This window comes from Diadema antillarum, unplaced genomic scaffold (assembly GCF_040938485.1).
Source record: "Diadema antillarum isolate AM-2024a unplaced genomic scaffold, OU_Dant_1.0 seq00000689_RagTag, whole genome shotgun sequence".
Lineage (NCBI taxonomy): Eukaryota > Metazoa > Echinodermata > Echinoidea > Diadematoida > Diadematidae > Diadema > Diadema antillarum.
Genome location: NW_027271594.1, coordinates 812,859 through 838,146, shown reverse-complemented (window position 1 = coordinate 838,146; position 25,288 = coordinate 812,859). Strand labels below are relative to the sequence as shown.

General features: G+C 39.2%; 1 protein-coding gene across 1 annotated transcript in view; it reads left to right on the top strand.

Moving 5' to 3' along the window:
• The window catches only part of LOC139737329 (dynein axonemal heavy chain 5-like), a 99,702-nt gene that overhangs the window by 45,498 nt on the left and 28,916 nt on the right, over positions 1-25,288 (top strand). Inside the window, exons 46-61 of the mRNA XM_071648002.1 lie at positions 8-147; positions 996-1,249; positions 1,962-2,107; positions 2,730-2,976; positions 4,759-4,779; positions 9,685-9,894; positions 10,336-10,577; positions 13,760-13,962; positions 15,222-15,459; positions 16,015-16,197; positions 16,802-16,957; positions 17,466-17,675; positions 18,483-18,628; positions 19,392-19,577; positions 21,979-21,981; positions 24,475-24,586. Of these exons, the coding sequence (XP_071504103.1) occupies positions 8-147; positions 996-1,249; positions 1,962-2,107; positions 2,730-2,976; positions 4,759-4,779; positions 9,685-9,894; positions 10,336-10,577; positions 13,760-13,962; positions 15,222-15,459; positions 16,015-16,197; positions 16,802-16,957; positions 17,466-17,675; positions 18,483-18,628; positions 19,392-19,577; positions 21,979-21,981; positions 24,475-24,586 (2,697 nt within the window). The remainder of the gene's footprint in view (positions 1-7; positions 148-995; positions 1,250-1,961; positions 2,108-2,729; positions 2,977-4,758; positions 4,780-9,684; positions 9,895-10,335; positions 10,578-13,759; positions 13,963-15,221; positions 15,460-16,014; positions 16,198-16,801; positions 16,958-17,465; positions 17,676-18,482; positions 18,629-19,391; positions 19,578-21,978; positions 21,982-24,474; positions 24,587-25,288) is intronic.

The window sequence follows — 25,288 nt, the reverse complement described above, 5'->3', positions numbered from 1 at the left end:
GCTACAGCAACGACACTACCGAGAGAACAACCCAGGAAAGCAAGAGCTCTTTGTCGGGCCAAGGACATTCCGCCGATTCATGGACTGCTTCCGGCACATCTACACCACCAAGAGCAAAGATAACACGGCCAAAGTGGGCAGACTCAAGTAAGCTGTCAAGTCGAGGCAGTGCAGACCCTTAAAATCAATACAAGACAATGTGTTTATGAAAGATATTCATCATTTATAGATAAGCACAAACGTCATACCTTGCTACTAGATGCCTTTTATCGGTGACATGCACTAAAAGTGAAAGTGAACAATTCAAACAAAGGGAAACTGACCAGAAACATATCAAATGTTAAAAAAAAAATTAGCAAAGAAAGTGAGATTCCATTGGAATCTCATTGGAATCCCATTTTCTTTAATCATTTTTCATTTATATGGAAATGAAAAACTGCAATTTCTACATATTTCAAGAATACTGCTAAAACACAGTGTCACCACCATATTTATAAATGTCCCCTGAAAACATTAGATATACATATTGCAGGCATGCAATATTTTCCGGTCTAGATGGTTTTGGTTGTAATTGCTGGCCTCTGTGACATCACGCTTGTACATATTTTCAGGGGGTTTTCTTCTTTTTTTTTTCTCCGAAGGCAGTCCACTTATGACAAAAACCCTATTTATTTTTTGCCAAAAATGTGACCCACAGTTCCTCCAGAACATGATGCTGTTGATCAGCTCTGTGCTGTGTCAGGAAATTTCTATACTGCATGTCACACGACCATAATGGATGAAATCAGGAGAGTAATAGCATCCATCTTCTTCAAAGTCTCGTCAGTCCCGTAGAAGTGTAGAAAGGAACTGCAATGTCTGTCTTGCTTCCCGTAGCAACTAAAAACAGTATCATCAGCCAACATGATGTAATGTTTGGCTCAAATTAATAAAAATATGCCCATTTTGAATTCCCAACGCATCATTTTTGTTTATTTGCTTCTTTTGTACCACAGAAAAGCGCTGAGCTGCCTGTCGCGCACCTACAGCGACTGCAAGAACAAGCGGCTGGACATCCGGCGGCTGCACACCATGTACGAGGAGGCGAGCCGCCGCACGGCCAGCCTCCTGGAGGAGCTGACCGAGCGAGCCACCATCCTGGAGAAGACCAAGGCCCAGTACACAGAGGCAAGCAACAGCCTCAGCGCCTTCCTCACCATGAACGAGGTGGAGAGCGACGAGGAGGTCGAGGACCAGCTCCTGGTCGATGGTGAGGGCAACTAATGACAGCATCTTCATCACCATTGTTTTTATTTGAGAAAAAAAAATGGAGCATGCATTGGATGAACGTAAAGATTTTTTTTTTTTCAAGTATTTGTGTACCTGTACCAACTTCTGGTCGATGGTGAGGGCAACTACTAACAACATCTTCATCACCATTGTTTTTATCAAAAACTCAAAAACAAATAGGGTATGCATTGGATGAACATGAAGATTTTTTTCAAGTGGTTATGTATTTGTTTGTATAATCAGAACGTCATGTGAATCCATATTTTTGATTTAGGTGGCTGATACAAGTATTGTACTGAAGAAAATCACCAAATCCAGCAAACGTATGTGGTTCCTTGCATTGTGTATGTGGTTGTCTGCAAAGCCCAATCTTTGCCTTCACAAAATACATTGTGGAGACTGCCACTGAAAAATTGGGCTTTGCAATCGCACCAGGAATTGTTCCTCATATTGACTACTTGATGCAAATTAGTTGATGATAATGATGGTAACAACACTCAAAAAGTTGTGTATGACATGCAAATTACATCAAAGTCTCTAAAGAACCTGTCTTTGGAGACAGAACCGCCACAATTACGTTGTATAAGGACAGTTACATTTGTGGAATGCATTAGTTTGATTCAATTTGATTTGATCTGATACGAATTGGAATGGGACAAATCATTCCCAACTCTTTTGCATCCCGTCTGCAGAAGAGAGGGACGAGTACGACCGGGAGTTTGACCGTATGAGGGAGGAGAACCTCAAGTCCAGGAAGGTGGCCATTGAGGAAGACTTGGCCGTAGCCAGGAAGAAGGTGGAAGAGTGTCGAGCCACGCTGCAGAAGATCCACGACCAGGTACAAGACTAGACCAGATCTTATGGACCTCAAGAGTAGTCCTCACAATCCGTTTCAGCCGACTAAATCACCGTTTTAGTGACAGTAGATATGACTTTATAGCTTTGATCATCGTACTGTTGTAGTTATATGATTGCCAATGTTTCACTCTGATTCTTTGTGTGAATGGTTTACCATGTGTTGTCTGTTTTATTTGAATTAGCAATATTAAATCCTCCCCAGTTACATCATAAGCATACACTTATTTCTACTTTTTTTGAAAGATTTAAAAAAAAACCCACCAGCGACCAGATTTTGATACCACAACAATACTCTCTACTTACATGTAGCTGCAGAAGGCCAGTGAAGGAAAAATTCTGGTACTCAGTTAACCAGAGCACTTAAAGGGTTAAAAATTCTGCCATAATCATTGAATATGTTTAACTAGTTTCTACCAAATTAGCGGGAGTTTCCCATTACGTATTACCCACTTTGAGGGAGTTACGGTATTAAAGGTCATTATAAAATGCAGGTCGCCTTTAAGCAGTATAAGATTTCAGTTGTTTGGATAGAAAACTTCCACGCTGCCAATGACTTCTTTGCACTCACCTGGCGACTTGCTTGTACACCCGTCCCTGCACAGGTGATTCACTGGCGCGAGAAGGTGGACCGGCCGTGCATCGAGAGGCTGCGCTCCTACACCAACCCGCCGCCCATCGTGCTGCAGGTGATGGAGATGGTGATGGCGTTGCTGGGCAAGAACAAGCCCCTGGGCAGCTACCACGAGAAGACCCTCCCCCTGCCCCCCAACGAGGAGGCCTCCATGGTGTCCGGCCGCCAGTCTACCTCCTCCAGCTCTGGTATCAAGAGCCCCACCAAGTGGAAATCGAGTGAGTTCTCTCAGACCATCCCTTTGCAATCTCGACCTTCTCTTGGACCCTCTATCAAATTTTGATTTGTGAAGTTGATTGCACATTTTCTTTTGATGTCACTACACATGTATCTCAAATTGCAGTTAAAGCTTGGTTTTCACTGTCACTGAAATGCATCATGGTGTATATTTTCAGTGTACATGTGTTGATTATATTCTATCGTGCAAAGTATTTTGTTGTTGTTTTGAAAAGGTGTGAGCTGTGTGCTGGGGTTCTGTATGATTTTGCAGTATTTGTTGTTATTGGTAAAGGAGATAATGATAATGAATCTGTTCACTTCTCTTTGTGATGCACACTCTGTGAATATGTAGGCAAGGAGTGTGCATGGTAGCGCTGAGCCCCAATGTCAAACCAATATCCCATTCTTCCTATCCCTCTCTCTTTCTCAGTAGCACCATTGTGAGGTATATGATTCAAAGCCCTTTTTCATTGTATTAAAGTTCTTTCAAAATTTCAGTTCTTACCCCTCAAAAAGACATATCAATGGATTTTCTAGTTCATCTGCCAAAAGCCTGAGGGCGGGGGATGGAGGGAGATTTTATAAACCCTACCATAGAGGATCCAGGAGGTAGAAATTTGAAGACATTTTTGCATCAACCTTGGCAGGCTAGCTCCTGGGTGTTCTAGGATTGATAATGCATATCAAAGAAGATGTATGCAGAAAAAAAAGAAAGAGTATAAATCATAACACTTCTCTTGGAGCTTTGCAAGTACACCATCATTTGCAATGTTTTCAAAGCAAAAAAAAAAAGGGGGGGGGTTTAACAGCCTTTTGTTTCAACCACTTAGAATGTATGTGTCTCATTCAGTGAAGCACAAGTAGGAGGGAATGACTGTGTGTGAACTGTGTATGTGTCGTGAACAACTTACTAGTCATTTCTGAAGCAAATTACCATGTACTCTGTCGGTTTTCACTGTGATATCGAAGTGTATTTTTTTTTTGTTTATTTAAAAAAAGGGGGATTGCAATTCATCACCCATGTCACCTCTTGTGATGGAAGTGTGGTAACCTCCTTGTGACACAAAATGGGCCTTGCCCTCATGTTTGTGTTGGTGGTGGAGTTGTGGTGATGAGCTCAAGTGTTCCTTTTGCTTTGCAGTTTGTGCCTTTCAGCTCTGTGCTGATATATATCATCTCTTAGAGCATTTTCTCCATACTCTTTCCTGTATTTTTCTCCTATGTATGATTCATGAATATTTTACTGCACAATGTATAAGCCGAGAGTATATGAATCCTCACGAGAATGTACTGGACAAGAGAGAGAGAGAGAAAAAAAAAATGCATATCATGAGTGTCGGTTACGGAAAGAGGCTGAGATACCTTATAATGTCCTCTCTGTTTAAATAAGAGATGACCAAAAATTTTGAAGAGCATGTTCAAGAAATCAAAATAGAGGGGGAAAATGACAATGTGGAACCTTTCCACCCTCTTGAAATATTTACTTTGAATAAGTTTATCCACTCACAAGGGTGTGTGTATTCCACTACCTGAAGTAACAGAAATATAACTGACAAAATCTTATTTGCATTTCCATAAAATGCTATAACTCTGCATTAATTTGTGCAGGAAGCGTGCGAGAGTTTCGTAGTTTTGTTTGGATGGAGAGAACTTGCCACATTAAAACTGTCTGAGTTATTCCTTATTGTCCCTCTCTTGTGTGACTCTTGATTCCTCTGCAATTCTTTTTTCCTTCTTTCTTTCTTTGCCGTGATGTGAATCTTCCCTTTTTGATCACACAGGAGATTCTGGGTCCAAGTCGAGTAAGTTTGTTGGTACTCTGACCGAGTTTTTGTTGGCCTAACAATCACTTTTTGTTCCTCCTCCCCCCCCCCCTTCCCCTTCACCCTCCCCAAAGTTTGTTCAACCCTGCACAAGGCAGTGGGGATCTCAAGTCACGTATCACTACCCACACTTACCTCTCGTGTGCAGTGTTTTATTTTCTGCCCAAAGTACTTTACGTTGTGAAGGCCTGTTTTTATGTAACCAAGCATATTTTTGTATTGTTTGTATGCACAAATTTCTGTTGTCCCCTTTATATAACATTTTGTTATTGATATTAATATATAATCATTTTGCCTAACACTGTTATTCTTCTTTACAGTAAATTCACAGCAGTGAAAATGGACCACAGTATTTATTATAATCTGTTAAGATTAATCAACTGTTGGATTTTATTATGCGCCTTCTTTCGTAAGATTAACTTTGTCTGTATTATGGAACTTGGAATTGGTTGCTAAAATTCTGTCATGGAAGAGTAAAGATTCTGTCATGGAAGAGTAAAGTAAACTTGGTATAATCAATGAATATATTGTGTGGTTTTGGAGATGTTTTGTTTTTTCTCCCATGTACACATTGATTCACCTTCTTTGCTCCTGTGGGCAGTTCAATGATTATAAAACCCGTCTTCCAGCATGCATGCTAAAATTTATGGGGGTTACTGGTGATGTCTGTAAGGCTAGCCAGGTATGTTTGCCCTGTCTAGCTAGTACAGTTTCTTATTGGGGACACTGAAAGTAGACAAAATACAAAGTGAACTTCCAAGAATAATATTTCGGCAGATGCAATAAGTGGCCTGAGCCTACTGGGTTTGTCGGCTCCATTCAATCACATCTTTCAGTGCTTGTAATGTAAAATGTGTTCTTTTTCAAGAAGATAATGATATGACCTCGCACGTTGAGCATTTACCGTCTACAAAACATCACCTCCACTTATACAGCACAAGTAGAAACAGGTGAAATGCACACTGCAACTAACACTGAGACAATAGGTAGGTATTTTTGGTGGATGTGTTTGTAAATTGCAGGGTAGAGTAGTCATGATTAGCAAAATCAGACATGATTTGATTTTTTAAAAGTAGTGTTGTGAATTGTATGGCGTAGAAATAGTATGAATGCTTAACGTAAGTTACATGTAGAAAGGTTCACATGACAAGCAATCTGTTTCATTTGTCTCTGCACTGTTCTGTTGCTGATTTTTCTTATTAGTACAGTAGTTAGTTTTTTACTGTAGAATACCTTGCTAGAAATGTGGTTGAAGTACAATTTGCAACACATTTGATACAGTATGAAAGAAATACATGTAAGAAATAATAGAACATGATGTAGAATTATAAAGTGACTGTTCTTCATTCAGGGAAATCATTGTTGCTGCAGAGACTAGTCAAGCTACATTTTAGTCAGTAAAAGAATCAAATAAGATACTCACAAATCAGATCTAAATCATGCCAGTTGATAAAAATGTCTGAAGATAAATAGGCAAGGCTAGAAAGGATGTACAGCGTATGTACTATGTGCTGTTATTTCAAACACATTAGTTGACATGTAGCATGATGCAATGATTGTGTGGGTAGGGCTGGGGGAAGGGGTCAGATTTTGTGTGCTTTGATTTTATTTGCAAAGTGAAAAACAGCAACAACAACAACAACAATGAAATCAGAACATTTCATTCCCAGAGACTGAGTGTAGTGAAATGTCTTCCATAGAATTCATCAGTGTGATGTGTACAAGGCCTAGAAATGCATTTGTTCCTTAGGTGCTCTAGGAGATGGTTGAGGTAGATGTTCCTGTTTCTTCAGAGCAAAATCAATTTACCGACATTTCTCAGTGTTGAAGTATTTCTATGCTTTAGAAGCAGAAATATGGCATTCATTTCATTTCACAGACATGCGTTCCAGTGAGCCTCCTTCTTGCTCTTCAAATGATATGCCTCCTCTGTCTCTCAAGTTTTCTGTCATTTACCATATCTTTCGCAAAAAAAACCATTAATCTGTTCAATGAATATGAAAACCAAGTGTGTGTTTTAGGAAAATGCATATGCGCAGCTAGACGGCATTATACAAATTTTAGATTGTGTAAACATGAATGTGAGATCACAGACTGAAAACACACACAAATGCTTCATTGTCATGTACAAATTCTCAAAAGGGCAATATCAGCGGCTCTACTCTTCACTGTAAGACCCAAAATGTTCACATGCATTTTATTTTTGTGAATTTTGCGAGAGCCAAGATGTGCGAAAATTAAAATGCGCAGGAAAGTTCTTGTCTACACTATATGCATTGAATGCCAGTGGCAATTTGCGAAAATTTCATGCCAGGAATATATCTTGCTTTCCACTATGACATCTACAATGTAACTTGCACTCTAGTTGGCATATACAGTATGTGACAGCTTTTTGAACCATGAAATAGTACATTGTACGTCTTTGATGTAGCCACATGTATTGTAGGCACTGCATCCCTATATTGACTTCATCAATTAAAGAGTATGCATAAAAAAATGTACATGCAGTGCACTTTGTCTAAATTGTGACTTCATATCTTAGTTAGATATGAGCACGTAAATTAGTATCCCACACTGTATTTTGAGTTTCAGTGCCTTTTTGCACAATGGAAGTAGCCCTAACTCTCTTTCCCAGCCCTTCCATATACTGTAAATATTTGTGGGAAGATGACTGACAGTATTATCACACATTTGTCAATATTCAGATCAAAATACATGCACATGTCTTAATAGTTAGATATGAAAGCAATCTTTGAAGTTTCATACATATTCTTGAAATGCATAAGCATCCTGTCTGTTCCTCTAGGATTAAGAGTTTTTTTTTTCTCATTTAGTAAAGGTTAGATATTTTATGATAAGATTTTGAGTGCTATTAATGTATGTATCTATCTGAAAAGTTATCACTTAACCCTTTTTGTGCCAGGGACTTTAGACAGTGTGTACAATGCTATGGGTTTTCAATGCCAATCCACTCTCAGAGTGCACAAAGGGTTAAATATCCTAGCAAAGCTATTTCTTCTAAAGACCTTTACAGGTGTTTTTAAACTAGGTGATCTTAATATTAAAAAAATAATCATATCTAAATATGTAGTTTAAAATCAGCAACAAGCACATAACATAGATTGCACCTCAATCTCTTTTTCCTTATTTATTGTTTCCTAGTGGGTTGCATGTACATGTACAATTGTATGTCAGTCGTTAGCCCTACAATGTATCGGACTTTTCTCTCAAGAGATGTTGATTTATTGCAACTCATACTTGCACTGTTACTTTTTCTGCAATATTTGACTCTCTGCATGATTGTTAGTTTCATTCTCCCTGATTGTATGCAGAGTAAACTTTTTGTTGGTGTTGTTGCCGTAGCTGTAACATGCTCAGGGTTGAGACACTGCATTTGGATGTCTAGCAGTGCATGCTCTTGTTTGCGACGTCTTGGAAAGCTGACTGCATGTTGGGACTTTGGTTTCTTGTCTTTCATTGTTGGATTGCTTTGTTGTTTTTATTTCAAATTGGAAAGATATTTTTAGTCTTGTTTCTGGATACTTTCCCCGATTCTTTACCAACTTTTTTATAAACAAAATTTCTAATTCTAATGATGATATGAGGCTGAAATAGATAAATAGAAATTATTTCTGCTTTACTTTGTAAGATATTTGGAATTCACTGTTTGTAAATTTAGTTACATATACATGTATGTAACATGTTGTAATTCATCCATACCAATCGTAAGGTATATAAATGTTTCTACACAAGAACATTCAAAAGAAAGATTTAGCTTAGTAAATCTGGGTTTCCATGTAAGTACTGAAGAAATTGCAGTGTGTCATAGCGCATTAAGTCATTATATAAAATGGTGTTCATCACTTCATTTCTTGTGCTGTGGCTCTTATATAATATGTCTCTGTTAAAACAGAGTAAAGGTATGTTGATTTTGGCAAAAATGGTTGTGATAAATAGTACTGATAAATAAGCAGCAATATTCAAAATGGTTTATGTGTCATGATTGATTATCTTTGACTGAAACACATCAGAAGGGTGTTAGAGCCATAGACTCTATTGGTAGTATTCATGAAGGTGGTTTAAATTTAGTCCATGGACTAAAATAAGCATCAAATAGGCATACGCTTCACATGTGTGTATAAACTCGCTATTGTTATTGGTTATCTGTGTGCACATGCAATATGTCACGCACAATTACATGTACTCAGAAGAAATTAGCAAAAATCATTGTCGCAATTTAAACCACCATCATGAATTTGGGCCAAATCTTTTTAGAGACATGGCTGGCATTGTTTTTATAGGCAAATGCCTTTTTTTGGTGGATTGCAGTTGTTAGATGACTTAGTGATTAATTTCACTTGAATTTATCATCTCGACTCTCCTATTGGAATGACCACTTCTGAACAATTATGAAATTATGCTTTTAAAGAAATACTTCAAAAGTATCTTCAAACATTACTACAATTATCAAATTATGCTTTTAAAGAAATACTTCAAAAGTATCTTCAAACATTATTTCAATAGCACACTGTCAGGGTTTCAGGACTGATGTATTAAATTAACATGCTGTCAAGCCACATTTGTGTCCATATACCACTCCGGCAATTCCAGCAATGCAACTTGAAGATATCGGTATCATAAAGCCCTTTATCCTTTCTCTCCTCTCTTCTTTCTTCTCTAACCCTGACTGTCATTATTGGCTCTGTAGAAGCTGATGACTTCGGATAATTGTGTGCCTTTCCACACTTCCTGCTTTGTATATTGAAATATATTCTACGTATGTACATGACCAATCCTGCTTGTGTAAAATGCAAGGTTCCAGAGACTCACATGTCATATTCCCTTCCTTCCACCCCACCCTGCCACGCCCTGCCCCACTTGCAGAAGCCAAAGATCAGGCGTCGGAGAAGCAGCGCTGGAAACAACTGACAGTCCTCCTGAACGACTCCGTCAAGTTCGTGGAGATGCTGCACGGCGTGAACTGGGAGAACGGGCTCAGCCGCAACGTCATGCTCAACGTGGAGTACTACCTGCCCAACAAGGGCAAGGAGAGCGACGGGGTCACCGGCGAGGGCTCCCTCCTGGACGTACCAGGTCAGAGGTCATTCTGTGGTATCCTGCGTCCTCCTGTGTCATTCTGTGTCCTCCTGTGTCTGTGTGCTTTTTGTGTCAAGAGTCATTTGATTACAATCTCATCAAGATTAAAAGAGGATTCTTTCATCATTTTGAATGGTTACTATAGCCCTGTGTGTTACCCATATTCTCCCTTTAAAAAATTCTACTTTAAACACACAGACACATTATAGGAGTTGTCCAGTTTCTTATATCACCCAGTGATAGAACACATTTGCATTGATTTGATAATGATTTAAGAAAATGTTGAATATTTGCACCTCATTCTTGTACTCTGCCACGAATTAAATACCAGATCATTATGTTCGGTACTTGTACTTGAAGTCAACCACAACATCTACACTTCATCCTTTTCTTTTTCCCTATTCCTCACTCTTCCGTCCCCATCCTCCATACCCCTAGGCATGCCCAAGCTCCCGCCCTCAGCCCGCCGCAGCCCCTCCCCGGGGGACGGCGGCCCCAACATCACCATCGCGGCGACCCGCTACAGCTCGGAGGACGCCGGCAACGTGGTGGCCTACGTGTGTGCCCTGGTGGAGTACACTCACCAGTGCGGGCCGCTGCAGCAGGCCCTGAAGCAAGTCAGCGAGCTGGAAGAGCAGCAGAGGGAGACGGAGCGACTCCAGAGGGAGAAGGAAGAGAGGGTGAGACCAGTCTACCTTTTCTCATCTTTATCTTAATATTTTTGGAGGGTATCAGAGAAGGTTTCATGTCTACCACCCATCGTGGTGCTCAGGGGAGGGCAAGACCTATCCCACTTTCCTTACCTTTACTTTGGGAGGGTGGTAGAGTAGGGTTTTCACATCTTCCTCCCGTTATGGCAGAGAGCATGAGACCAATCCAACTGTCCTCACCTTTAAGTTAGGAAGAATGTGGAGGAGGGTTTCCATGCCTACCAGCTGTCTAGGAGGAGTGAGTCAGACCAATCTGCCTTTCCTCATCTTTCCTTTGGAAGGATAGTGGAGAAGGTTTTCCATGCCTACCATCCATCATCGAGGGGATGGTAAGACCAACCTACCTTTCCTCGATCATCTTTATCTTATTTTAGGAAGGAAGCAGAGAAGGGTTTCCACGTCTACCAACTATCAAAATAAACAGTTGTACCAAAGAGTACTTTACCAGGAGTTGAAGACTACATACCAAAAAAACATTCTGATTTCATTGAAGATTCCGCAAGCTATTGATTAGATTGTAATAAACTTCTGACTGTTCATACATTGTATATGGATACATCATTTTTGTCCTGAAGAGTGTCCTGGAAAGGGGGTGGCAAGGATCATGTTGTATGTGTGCTATTTGCTGGGTGGTGTGTAAAATCAATTTGTTAATATGTGAAGATTAACACAATTTTTTTAGATTGATTAAAACATTTTAAAAGAGTGTATGCTTTCTTTACATTATTAGAGTGTTTAAACAGACTCACATGACTACCGTAGCTCAATCATAGGCTGAGATAATCTCACATCTTCAGTACACATTTTGGGCAGATGTAAAATGTTGATATCCTCACTGCTTTGTCTGTTTTTCACTTTTTTTGTTGTTATTGTCTGTCCATTTTATTGACACAGGGAGAGGATATGGTAAGAGTGCATGACTGTAAAAAATCTCAGTGTATAGATTTGGCATGTTTCTGTGTTGGCTGTTTGTGCTGAAATGCCTCACTGTGTTGGTGCAGTTGTTAGCAAAGCTCAACCCATTATTGTGTGCCCCAATGTGATATATTTCAAAGAAAATGTGTGCAAACATCAGTGCAATGTTGGAATCAATTATGCATTCTTAAACTAGAATGGTGTCCAGAACACTTATATTCAGAATGATTTGCAGATTCATTCAGAAGAGATTTTAATTATTTCTTCTTTTTTTTTTTGGGGGGGGGGGAATATTTAGTATTTGTTTCAAGTATCATTTGGCCCTAAAAGTGACAGACCAAGTGCAGAAACTTGTGGCTAATACTACAAAATTATTTCAAAGTTGATTTAGAAATTGTGTAGGCAAGAGGAGTAAACTTAGTCTTCATCATAGATCTCTTGGATGCAGCCTTGGTTTCCAGTTGCAGCATACAAGAATATCTATGAGAAAAAAATTTAACTCCAACTGCACATTCCTGTTAAGTGATTTAGAAGTAATGTTGATGCCACCTTTCCATCCATGTGCTTAAAATCAGTATCTTTAGCAACATTAGCTGGGCATAGTGAACTTTTACGCTGTTGTAACTGTTTGTACAACATGTTAATGTATGGATTGTGACTATGCAATTTTTGTACAATTAATCCCATGTGTCCAATTTGTCATGTGATTGCTTGCAAAGGTTTCTGGGCATCTTACTTCTTTGTTTTGTCAAGGATTTGCCTGAAAATGGATGCTGAAGATAGAGAGGGAATTTACTCACAATTTTTGTAATTGTGTCTATGGTGGTTGTGAATAGTCAAGAAAAAAAGAGGATGCCATCATTTGCCCAAATAGAGGTTGTGGTGGCTTGTATGTGATCGCATACAACAGTGTACAGAGAGCTTGCATGATTAATACCTTAGTGCATTTTGCATGGCCTGAAAGCTTGCTTTACAAGTATATCAAATATTAACCTGTCTTGTTGAAAAAGTAGATTAGTGTGAACTTGCATATAACATTTGCTTTGCATCCCACAAAGACCTGGAACTGTTAGGTGTTAAAAATGAATGACTGTTTTTGCATGGAACTGATGACATGACCATCCTTTGTAATGTTAATGCATGCACAAAAGTGTAAATATACAGTGCCGGCATGATTGTGGAGTTCCCATCAATATTAGGTCTACTTGTAAGAGACTCAACATTGATCATTCCCAGTTAGCTGTTTAATGGATTTTGTTTTATTGGATAGATTGAACCCAACTCATTATCTGAAGCAGACAAAATTTCTTGGCCTTGATCTTTCATAGCTGAAACATACTGCACAGGACTACCAATCAGAAGTTTCAATTCATGGATATGTATGCCAATTTTCCAGGGTCTTTAGATAGAGGCAGCTACATGTAGGTAGAATTCTCTGATCATATTGCTTATAAGTGTTGCCACTCAACTGAGAAAGTAACTCTCAATAATCAAATGACATCAATTATGATAATAGAGCACTAATAATAAGTGTGATGGATATGGTAACATCAATATAGATAAATCTAATACTTAACAATGATAACAACATTCAGAATGATATTAACAGCAATGGTGCTATTGAGATTTGTAATAGTAACATTGGAAATGGGTATTTTCACAGTAAAAGAGTACTTTTAAGGGATGCAACATATATATATTTTTTTAGGTTTCCAAAGTGCATTACCCCCCAATACAACACAATCTTTACACTTGTGTAATGAGATATAACTTTCCCACAAAAATTGCTTCAAATTATCCATTCAATTTATGTCAAAATTTAGAGTTTGGGCAAACATATATAACAGTGGACTGACATCTGTACATTTACTAAGATGTGGCGGTCAAATGATAAATGTTGACTAAAAACTTGTTTTTGAACTGAATGGCCTGATATTGACTAGAAAAGATAATAAGAGCCCTTAAATTACTGCGTTTTATACCATTTCTAGACTTTAATAGTGTTGAACATATGTTGACTGACCAAAATGCACGGGAAAAAAAACCACACAAATTTTTTACCTGATATATGTTCCACTAATCAGTGTCTTGGTTCTGCAGGATTAGAAAACATACAAAATTTATCTTGCTAAGCCAAGAGTGAAAAATTACTCATGCAAAAAATATCCACTTTTACAGCGATACTCACAGGACTGTTGTATTAAAGTAATTTGTACTTGGTTTTCCCTATCTGTCAGGAGGCGAAGGCAGCCAACCAGGAGCAGGCCCCCGTCCCCCAGCCAGAGAGGGAGTACACCGAGGCCGACATCCCCACCCTCCAGGAGGAGGTCACTGAGCTCCAGCGCCAGTTCGACGCCTCCGTGGTCGAGAAGCACTCCCTGGAGATCGAGCTGTCAGCCAGCAACGAGAGGCTTCGCGCGGCCACAAACATGATTGTCAGGTGAGCCAGAAATTATAGCGACCCCATCTACCATCCCCTCCCCCTTCCAGGTGATGTCCGTCATTCCGAAGGGTTCGTCAGTCCGAAAAATGAAGTTAGGTTCTTCATTCTGAACTCAAGGTTTGTTGCTCCAAAACACACAAATTCTGTATCCCTAGATGTTCGTTAATGTGAAAATGAAATTTTGGTCCATTAATTTGAACATTTGTGCCGTTATTCAGAGGGTTTGTCAGTCAAAAAATTAAATAAGGTTCTGTTAATTCAAAAATTAATAAGATTCGTTATCCCAAAGATAGTTTAATCCGAAAATGAAATAATAAAGGTTGATTATTCTGAAGATTTGTTAAGAAGATTTAAGATTTAAGATTTGTTCTGAAAAATGGAATAAGGAAGGTTGATCCAAAAAAAGAAAAGTTCTGCTTTGATAAACCTTATTTCGTTTTTGGATTAATGAATCTTCGGAATGATGCACCTTTAGAATAATGAACCTTCGAAATGATAAACTACACCCCCCCCCCCCCCCTCCCCCCAATGATAAAGATGGCAACTATGTTATGACCGTCATACCATTACCACTGATTTTGCTCTGATGAAAATCTTACCAGCTCAGACAGACTTATCATTTTACCTCATCAAAACAATCTCAGTTGACAGAGTGAAATGTTTACCTGAGCCCTATCTTACAATTATGGATTTGCGATCAATTTAAAGTCCTCCAATCAATCACAACTTTGTGATTGTTGTCAAATCCATCTTATTAAAACATTGCTTTTGTGTTATTTGCAACTTTAGGACTGAATTGATCAAAAATGAGTCAAAAATTGCAATCGATTCTAAATCAATTGCAGGAAATAAAAGATCAATCACAAATTTTAGGTTACCACAGAATTTTCAGTTAATCAGTTATTTTTGGCATCAAACTTCCGAATGGAATATCATAAGATAGAGGAGATACGACTATTTACCACTAAAGGAATTTCAAGGGGACTGAAAATTCAGATTTGTAATATGAAGATACCAAGGTTAGGTATGAGTTTGATTCAATGTCATAGAATTCATACAGATTGATAGCAATTTGAGTTTGATCTTTATAATAAGATGGATATTTGAAATGAATCGCAAGATGAAATCAACCACAAATTTCATGATATCTAAAACTAATTTTAATCAAAACTTTATCTGAGATGAAACCCTGACCATCTAGAATTGAAAAATGTAATTTTTGTGTGTGTAATTTTCCATATTTTGAATCTGGACAGTCTGCAGCAAGAGAAGGAGCGGTGGCAGACGTACGTGGATGAGAACTCGGACAACGAATGTCTGCTGAGCAACTGCATCGTGGCCGCGGCCTTCCTCACCTACTGCGGCGGCATGACGACCGACTCGCGTCACCGCATGGGGGACTACTTCGGGCAGGTGTGCGCCGAGCTGGGCTTCCCCATCCCCAGGCGCCGCATTCTGAAAGACGTCTCGTTGATCCAGTTCCTCTACGAGCCGGTGAGTGGGATGAGAAAGCGGGCGAGAGGCGCAGATACCATAAAACACATAAATATTCACGGTGCACTGATTTTTTCACAGATTTTGCACTGCTTTTGGCTGGCTTGCGTGTATTCTGAAACCAGCAAAAATGATCTTCAGTTCAATAAAAAGATAAAGGCTAGAACTGCTAAGTATTGACTAAGTTGTATTACATTGTTTAGTACATTGGTGACTGATGTCTTTAGTCTTCTACTACATTGTAATTTTGAAATTTTATTCCCCCTGGTAAGTATTAGGGTCGATGATTTAAAAAAATCTAATTAACCTTCATGTTGGTTTGAAAACTAACAGTATTTGTGCTGTCATTTCATAAAATATGGAAAGAACACTTCGTACATGTTTCCATCAAAATGCAACATTACTTACAGATTTATATTTATGGTCTTTCAGTCATATGGTAGTTACTGCGAGTGATATGAGATGAAACTGCTTCATTGAGCATGGTCTTTATATCCCCATTGAAGCCTGGTTATCCCCTCCTTCAATGTCCCAATCTTCTTCCACCTGACACAGGTTGAGATAGAGTCCCTGAACATCCTTAAGCTGCCCAACACTCCAAACTCCCAGGACAACGCCTGCTACGTCATGCAGGAACTGAGCTCCTCCGCCTGGTCACTGCTGTGTGACCCCACCAGCCGGGTGCTGGACTGGCTCAGGTCCTACCTCAGCGGTCAGCTGGTCATCCTCAAGTACCATGTGAGTGAAACTTTCTTCTCATAATATATGTCCTTTGGCCGGAATGTAGTAACCCATTGAGGATGAGTCTCGAGTATACTCGAGCGGGTGTCTATGGGAAATGCGTGTTGTAGCAAAATCAGCCTGTCCTCAGCGGGTGAACGGATTTGATCAACCCCTGAATCGCCCTTGGACACCCCTCTTGTGAATTCAATGGACTGCCCGCTGCTACCGTTGTGCTCATGTGTGCATGTGTGGCATGGCATGTACAAATGTTTGTGTTTTGTTTTTTGGTATTCATGTCATCCGTGTATTACTCTACTCTGCTATTTATGTCACTGTCCATGAATACATCATCGACTTGTCTTAATCCATGCTGAATTCTACAAAATGTTCTGCTTCCAATATTTACACTGTGTATCAATATGCCATATTTGACATTTTGCCTAGTGTAAAGAAAGGACATCAAACCTGGTTTTCTGTTAACTCCCATATATCATGGCAATTTATCTAATGGGTTGTGTTTGCTTGGGAAGGCTTGGCTTACGTTGAGGGCTACTGCTTTTGAGTACATCCAGTAGGAAATGTAATGAGCTCTATATATGCACTCTTGTCCACCACCCAGGAGCTGCGGGCCCAGCTGGAGACATGTCTGACAGAGGGGACTCCCCTGGTCCTGATGGACTGCGACGTGGACCAGCTGGCCCAGGACCCACGCTTCTACCGGTTGCTTCGTAGCAGGCTGGCCTTCATCAAGGGCAAGGCCAACTTTAAGATGATGGTGTGTACCTTTAAATTGGTGTTTATTTGTTTGTCTGTTTGTTTGTCTGTTTTAATCTTAGTCTCATGCCCAGCAAGATTACAATATTGTATTTAGCAGTGCAGATACCTAATACAGTATTCTAAAAATTTATATATATTTGCATTGTGGAGCATGAATGTACTGCTGATATTCAATGATACTTTCAGAGTTGAAAGGTGGGGGGGGGGTTCATAAAGCTGTTCTTAAAGTTACGAATGACTTAAGAACGACTGATGATCAGTTCTTGAGCTGAATTATTGAAATTCTGATAAGCACATCAGAACGTGTTCCAGTCGGTCATAACTTTAAGAACAATTTTATGAAACAACCCCCTTGTATGTTTTGGAGGTCCATCTTTTTATAAAAGACAGGAAATTTACCCCTAACATACATGAGGACTCAGTAAATGCAGAAAGATTGAAGTGAAACAATCAGTGAAAGTTTGATTACAATAAAGACATGGAAGGTTTTCCGGTCTCATGTGAAGGTTGCTGATCACGAGGTGGAGTGCCACCCCAACTTCAGGCTGTACCTGCACACCACCTGCCAGCCTCACGCCGTGCCCCACTCCCTGGCCGCCTACACGGCCGTCATGTCCTTCTACCAGACCAGAGAGGACTGCGAGGAGGAGCTGCTTGACCGCTTCATGGCCCTGGAGAAGGCGCGGCTTGAGGAGGACCGCATCACTGCCCTCAAGGTAAGGACTGGATCTTATTTTGATCACTCCCTCATTGCAAATGTCATGTAAAGTTATAACATAAGGTACCTTCCTTTCTACCATCTCCATGTAAATGCCATGTTAAAAGCACAAATTGCTTTGGTAACTCAAATACTGGTTGCTAGCTGCATTGATAAACTATTCAATCCTGCATGGACGATCAAAGTTTTTATGCCTCTGCCACAAAGTGTCGCCGGAGGTATTATCAAAATTGTTACAATGTTCCTGGAAGTAAATCATGATGCATCGCTGGTTGCATTCATTGCTTCACATCCATGAAGCGTTTGACAAAACTTGTTGTCACTATAACCCGCTGGAAATGAGACTGACACTGCAATCAGTCAAACTGTTCAGTTTGAATAAACTGTAGAGATCATCGACTGCGCTGAATTGAATGTATTTCCCTGTGTATCTTTACGCATGTTTGCGTGTGATTGTGTACTGTACACGCCATATATTTAGCAAGTCTAAATTTTCGCGAATCAGGACTTCCCGATGATTTCACGAGTGGTTAAATTCGCAATCTTGGAGTATAGTACTGAATGGAGAAATGTATACGTACATGTCACATTCATATCGGGATCACAGTCAGTACTTTTGTGTGTCTTTAAATTTGCAAATAGCACCTGACCTGCAAAATTCACGAAAATAATAACCTCGCAAAATATTTGGCATATACAGTGTGTTGTGTTCTGACAAAAATGGACATAAATTTAAATTGTGGTTAAATGAGTTTGTTGTTTTACATGTTCCTGCAATGTGTGTCCCTACTGTTCTTCTCCCCAGGAGCGAATCACAAACATGAAGCAACTGAACCAGCTGGAGGACCAAATGTTGGAGTGCCTAGCCTCAGATAACAGGCTCCTGAATGATCTCGCCACCACCAAGAAGCTGGCAGACATGAAGAAGCACTACGATGAAACCCTGGAGAGGTGAGACTAGCATTTGCTTTTGTTGTTGTTAAAGCTGGCTTGTTTTACAGTCAGAGATGTTCTTCCAGGCAGCTGATGAGAGCATTATGTAATGGTATTTGCAGTTCAACTTGACGCTAAATGCACCATTGAAAGTGATCAATCAGTTTTGTGTCCGATTTGATGTGAGTCTGTCACGTTGCTTGAGATGTCCAATCTATGTGATTCATATTGCTAAATGCAAATTGATTGGAGCCCTCTTTAACCAATTGCATGAAGACAAAGACAGCCCCACAGATGAAGATTTCAATAGGGGCAAGCGATGGATTTTAGGAGAGAATTTCCTCTTCATAGTTGTGGTATAAATGATGTTCTTTCATACATTAGTGTCCAGATTACTCTAATTCTATGCTTTAGTTGGTATGAGGTCATATTGCAATGCACTGGTGGTGGTAGTATTCCTAGCCTTGCATACAAAATGGTGATAAATCACATTCGTGCAGACTCAGGCACATTTCATCCATCCGTTTATTAGACTACAACGTGGAGCCAGATATCCTTGATGATTCATAGATTTGCATAGCATTGTTTGCAACCTTTGCCTGAAATAGGAGTGTCAATACTGTTGTTCAATATATACACTTGTATTGTGTCTATATGACTACTAAGTCAGTAATGTGCAGGAATTCACTTGGCTAAATACCCCCAACTTTGACCCTGGTAGAGATATGGTGGATTCTGCTTCAAATGTCTTATCCATTTCTTATTCCTCTTGCACCTTTAGTCAAGAGAGAGTCCAGATCTCGGAGAATGCCATCCACAATGCCCGGGAGGGCTATCGCTCCATTGCGCGGCGCGGTGCTGTCTGTTTCGACGTGGCCCGCGGCATGGCCGAGATCAACTACATCTACCAGACGTCTTGGCAGCAGTTCCTTGAGACATATGACATCTCCATCAAACACTCAGAGAGGTGAGTGCCTGTCAGCGGGTCAAAATTATTCTGTGCCAATATAAACTTTCTCCCACATATGGATAGTGTACAGCTGTAGATCCTTCAGGCTTATTGAGTAGAATCAGTTTGTTGTTCTAGCTGCATGATACAAGATCTGTCATATTATTAAAGAATAATGATCCATTGCTTTCTCCTTCTGCTCTCAAGTTGAGTAGAGACAAATGCATCATTCACTTTAATAGACTATTGTGTTTTAGGGTGGGATTTCACGGAGCACGCGAACGATTTGCGAATGACGCGAATGGCAAAATCCAGCATTCGCATTTTAGTCTGCAAAAGATCGCCAAACAAACGTGAGGGTTCGGAAGCGTCGTCAATTGTTCGCGAATGTCGTTTTTACTTCGGCGAGAATTTCAAAAAAGTTTGAAATTTTTTGCGAACCTTTTCCGCACACTTAGTCGGGATTTGCTCGTGAATTGTTCTCGAAAGTGTCTTTAAAGCTTCGTCATATGCGCAAGACCTTCGCAAGACACGCGCGATGTTCGCAAAATGTTCGTGAAACCCCAACCAGACTCCGAAACTTCGGAGAATGTCTCGCGTATGTTACGCGAAATCTGCGAAGTTTTTCCGATCATTTTACGACGTAATCGCAAACTGTTCGCGTACCTTTTGAGACATTCTCGCGAACGTTTACCGCACGTTTGGGGGATGTATGACCTATACGTTTTCTACTTATAAAAATCTTAGCATACATCTAAACATCAAACAATTATTAACAACTATAGTAACAAAAGAAATTAAAAACTAGCAAAGAGAAAGAAATGTTTGATATAATATACAAAGAAAATCGCAGAATACACTTAAAATTATTCTCAAGTAGGTAAAATTTCGTTTGAACTATAGAGATTATGTGTTGGAGGAACTGCAAAAAAAAAATCAAATGCTTTACTAGCGGAGATAGGTCCTAGGGAAAAAAATATATGTAGGCACACCATAGACAAATGAGAGGAAAAGAAAGGAGAAATAGAGTAAAGAAAAAAGATTCAACTCAAGACAGCTTCCACCTCTCCTTGGGTACATTTTCTCCCATGATTAATGAAAATTTTTCGTTGTTCGCATTTCCGTCGCGTGTTCTTCGTGTACGTAACATGCTGTACTTTAGCAATGATGCACACGACATTCGCACATACGTCGTGGAAACTTCGCACAAATTTCGCAAGAATAGTTTTCGGCTTCATTGTCGGAAAACATTCGGAGAAAAACTTTTCCGAATGTTGGATTTTGTCATTCGCGTCCTTCGCAAATCGTTCGCGTGCTCCGTGAAATCCCACCCTTTCTCTGCCATTACTCTTCCTATTTCTTAGATACATTGGAAATCATAATCTATTGACTACATCAGAATCTTGAAACTTTTCTGCTCATTTCCTTCTAGGCCTCTAGAAATATATTTTTTGATCAGAGCGAATCAGACCAGTTCTCGATCATTAAGCATATTTCACTCTGAAAGCTGCAAAGTCAGATAGACTCAATATTTGCCCTTCTATGAAAAAAAAAAAATTGATTAAAAAAGGCATTGACTCTTTGTCATGTTCAAGATGCAAATACAGGTTTGCTACTCTGTTGAAGTCGCACGCTTCTTTCTTTCAACTTTTTTTAAATGATCTCTCCTCTACAGAGCTGTTATGCTACATGAAGTGTTTGTACAGCATGCTGAATTTTTATCAAGTTATTTAGATGTGCTGCTAATACACCATATTTAAACAGAAATGAGAACTTGTTTAAATGTTAATATGACTGAAACTTGCTGAGAAGATGTTTTACAAGGCAATATTTTTATGTGAAGTGGTTCTGCAGTCTTTGAGGCTTATTTTTTTACCACTGCTTTAATGTTTCATTGTGACTTGCACCAGAATGAGACTTTTCATTTACTGATGCATGCATGTTGTTTGAAAAGATGCCTATATAGCAATGTGGGCTTACCCTTCTTCCCCACAACTATATACACTGTAGCAACTCAGGCGTCAAGATATGTTTTGCTGTATGAAGAGTTTATAGCTGCCAAGCAATGCTGCATGACAAATACAATGTATGAGTCCAAGTCATGGCTGTTTCAGACCTTCCAACCATTCTGAAATTGGCGGAAAGAATCTGAATTTTGACTATTCCCAGCTTTTGTTTCAATAAGAGTTTCCTATTTATCTTGATAATTTTTCTACACACTCCTATGAGAACTGCTCTTTCTTTCCTACTTTTGAGCCAAATCATCCCTATTTTTCACTCAGAAAGGTTTGGGGGGTTTCCTGTTTCACAGAATGAATGATACACAATGACAAAAATACTCTGTCGATCACGAACAATGCTATTTATTGCATGACCTAACTACCGTTTCTTCACTCCCCTTTGCTTGCATGCCTGACAGATCGTAAGTTCATTTCCGTCTTCTCTTTCTTCCCATGTTATAACATATAATCATGTACCCCACTTTATCCCATCCCCACTTTAACCCATCCCCCTGCCCCCCCCCCCCCCCCCCCCCCCCCCCCCCCGGAAAAAAAAAAAAAGCATCGCTGCAAAATCATCTGATTTTAGTGCAGTAAATGCAGAAAAATGTAGATCCATCTCTCTCCTTTAACTATTTCATCACATTGACTCTGTCTTGGCCCCTTAAATTTCATTTTCCACTCTTGCCTTTTGTGTAATCACCACTTTCCCTTTCAAGGCAATATAATGACACTATCCCCAGAAATAAAATCTATATCTCTATCACTGTTCACTATTCCACTGATGACCTGGTATATATATTAAGGTCACAACTATCACCTCTACATATTAATCAATTTCAAATTTCTGTTATGTTTTTTTTTTTTTCTGTTTTGAGTATGCTGCAGTGGCTGCATTTTTTTTTCTTGAATTTATTATCTGAAATTGAGTTTGTTTGTCCTGTAATTGCTGTTGAGATATAACTGTATGACATGTGTGAGGTGAAATAGTTTGTCTGCTGCTGTACAAATCCAATAGTCTCAAAATCTCTGTTGCTTGATTGCATTGCTGCATGCCTTTGTGAGTATGGCTTCATACAATGTATATACTTACATAATTATATACCCTGCACTTGCATTAAACAAGTAGATGAGAACTTGCTAATCATGCCATTAGATTAGACATCCCATGCACTATCCTTTTTGCTGGAGTCATTCAGAAAACAGAATTAAGATGAGCATCGCTTAAAGATTTGTTGCGAGGATCAAAGGTCAGAAACTTGCATTTAAAAAAAGAAAGAAAAAAAAAATCAAAATGCCCAGGGCCACCAAAAACGCACGACAGGCCACCAAAATTTCGGAAATGAAGAATTTGGTGGCCTGATCGGGCCACCAAAAAAGGTCGGATGTTTGCCTTTGGGCCACCAAAAATAAAAGTTAGTGTGGAGCCCTGCCTAAGGAATCTTTATCCTTCCTTTCGAAATTTTGAAATTGGCATAAGTGGAAAAGAAAAATGGTTGATTTCTTTCTGTGTAAGTTCTGCGACCACTGAAATGAAAGAATATTGTTAGATTCTAGTTGTAGAACTAGAATGTTACTCTGTCATATGCAAATGTGTGCAAATTAGTGACTAAGGCCTTTAAGAGATAAAAATCCTTAAGCAATCCTAGGATGAAATTATTGCATTAGACAGTACAACATCCCATTCACTTTTGTCTCAGTGCTATGATATTTTTCTCCTATCAAATATTATGCTGCTTGAGGTGAACAAGTAATAGTAAAGTGTTTAATACTGTATATATGTAGAGTTATTTGAGTGTTTATCAATACTAAATAAGCATACTCCTGAAGAAACACCTCACATAGAACATTAGGAGGTGGATTTGTTATTTACTTTGTGTGAGCAAGTCCTGATCGCATAGTGATAAACAAGCTTGAGTGCAGCACACATTTTGTTAAAACATGCGTGAGTGAGTAGATGGACAGGCCCAAGCTGTGAAGAAAGTCAGATTTATCTTTACATTTTGGTCAAGCAGGGTTTGGCTGTTTTCACAACACTAAATAGTTGAGTGACACATAATCCTTAATGGTAGATCAGAACACCTGTGGTAACTGCTAGTCACCACCAGAATTAGCTGTGTCAACATCCTCCACATTTATTACCAGACCAACACCAATCTCATATATCCATTATATATTCCACTCCTTGAACAGAAACTATACTTTGAACCATTCAAAAACCATGTTTGTTTGGTTTTTTTTTCATGAGAAATGTTTGGAAAGTCTTGAGCTGAGGCTTGTAGCAAATTTTGTGACACCACTCTTCAAAATACCTACTATAACATGTCTAGCACCTCTGAGAATATACCTAATAGATATGAGATATTTACTCTGTTAATTCACTGCCAGGAGAGAATATTTTATCACTTTCATTTATTGTCTTTGAAAGAGAAATGTGGAAACAATCTTTCATAATATCTGAGTTTCTCTTTGAGAATTTGCTCTTTCTTCTGTAATTTTCAATATTAGACAGATCAAAATGTTAACTCACATCTGAATGTTCCTCACAGTAGTATATATCACTTGCTAAGTTTCTCCAGGCTCACCAAATTAGAAGAAAAATCCTTTGCAGTTTTTTGTATAATTTCTAGTAGGGAACAGGTCAGATAGTTTTAATACACCAAACTGTTCTTTAGAGTAGTATCATCATAAAGCCTTTTAGAGTTTTTCTCCCATATTAATCTCACTGGAGTGCAAATGTGATACTGAATTATTAACATCATCTGCTGTATCCCAGTCAATGTCCCTTTAGTAATGCACACCATCACAGCACACACATGTCCCAACTCTGACTGATCTCCATTTTGCCTGTGTTTGTGACTGACTTTTCCTCTCGCTTTCTCTCCTCAAAAACTCACGAAATCGTCGTCTCGCAGGGCAGCGGTTAAGGCAGTGGTGGAGCGTCTGACCTACAACGCCTTCCAGACCAGTGCCAGGTCCCTGATGGAGAGAGACAAACACATCTATGCCGTCTTCCTTGCCATGGAGGTAAAAGGGCAAAGCGCAGGAACATCCTCTGATATCTGTACAGAAACACATACACCATGCAAAGTACTGCTCCAGAATGCTTTAACTGTGGACAATGCAGTTGATGTAGCTTTATCGATATGTAACAAATATGTTCATCCATATTGCAATCTTGCAAGAGTTCTATTGTTTCCGAGTGCATGTATTAACACAGTAATCTTTTCCGTGTTCATACAGGGAGGTTGTTTTTATGATTTCTCTCCCAAAAAAGAAATGAAGCCCAAATATGAATTGAGGGAAGGTGGAAAATGATACAAGAAAAATTTAAAGATATTCAACAAATTTTCGCTTTTCTAGCGTAACAGAAGGGCACTTGACTAATACCATTTTGATAGCAGGGGGAACAATATTATCCTTAACGTATGTCAGTAACAAGTTGGGGAAATGTGTACTTTTCATAAAAAATGAAATTTTGTAGAATTCTCTTTTTATTTCGTTTGTTTCATTTTCCATATGTGACATCACATCCAGCGATGGCAGCGCCGAGATTTAACAGATTGTCCAATTTACATAGTACATATACCTCAAACTTTCACTGATATGTCTAACTAATATTGCTGAAGTCACTCAATCCACATGTATATTTGAGTTCCCCTAACTCTCTTGCAACTGAAGATTCCGTACACAATGGCCTATTGTTCCCTAGATTTTACAGCAATATTA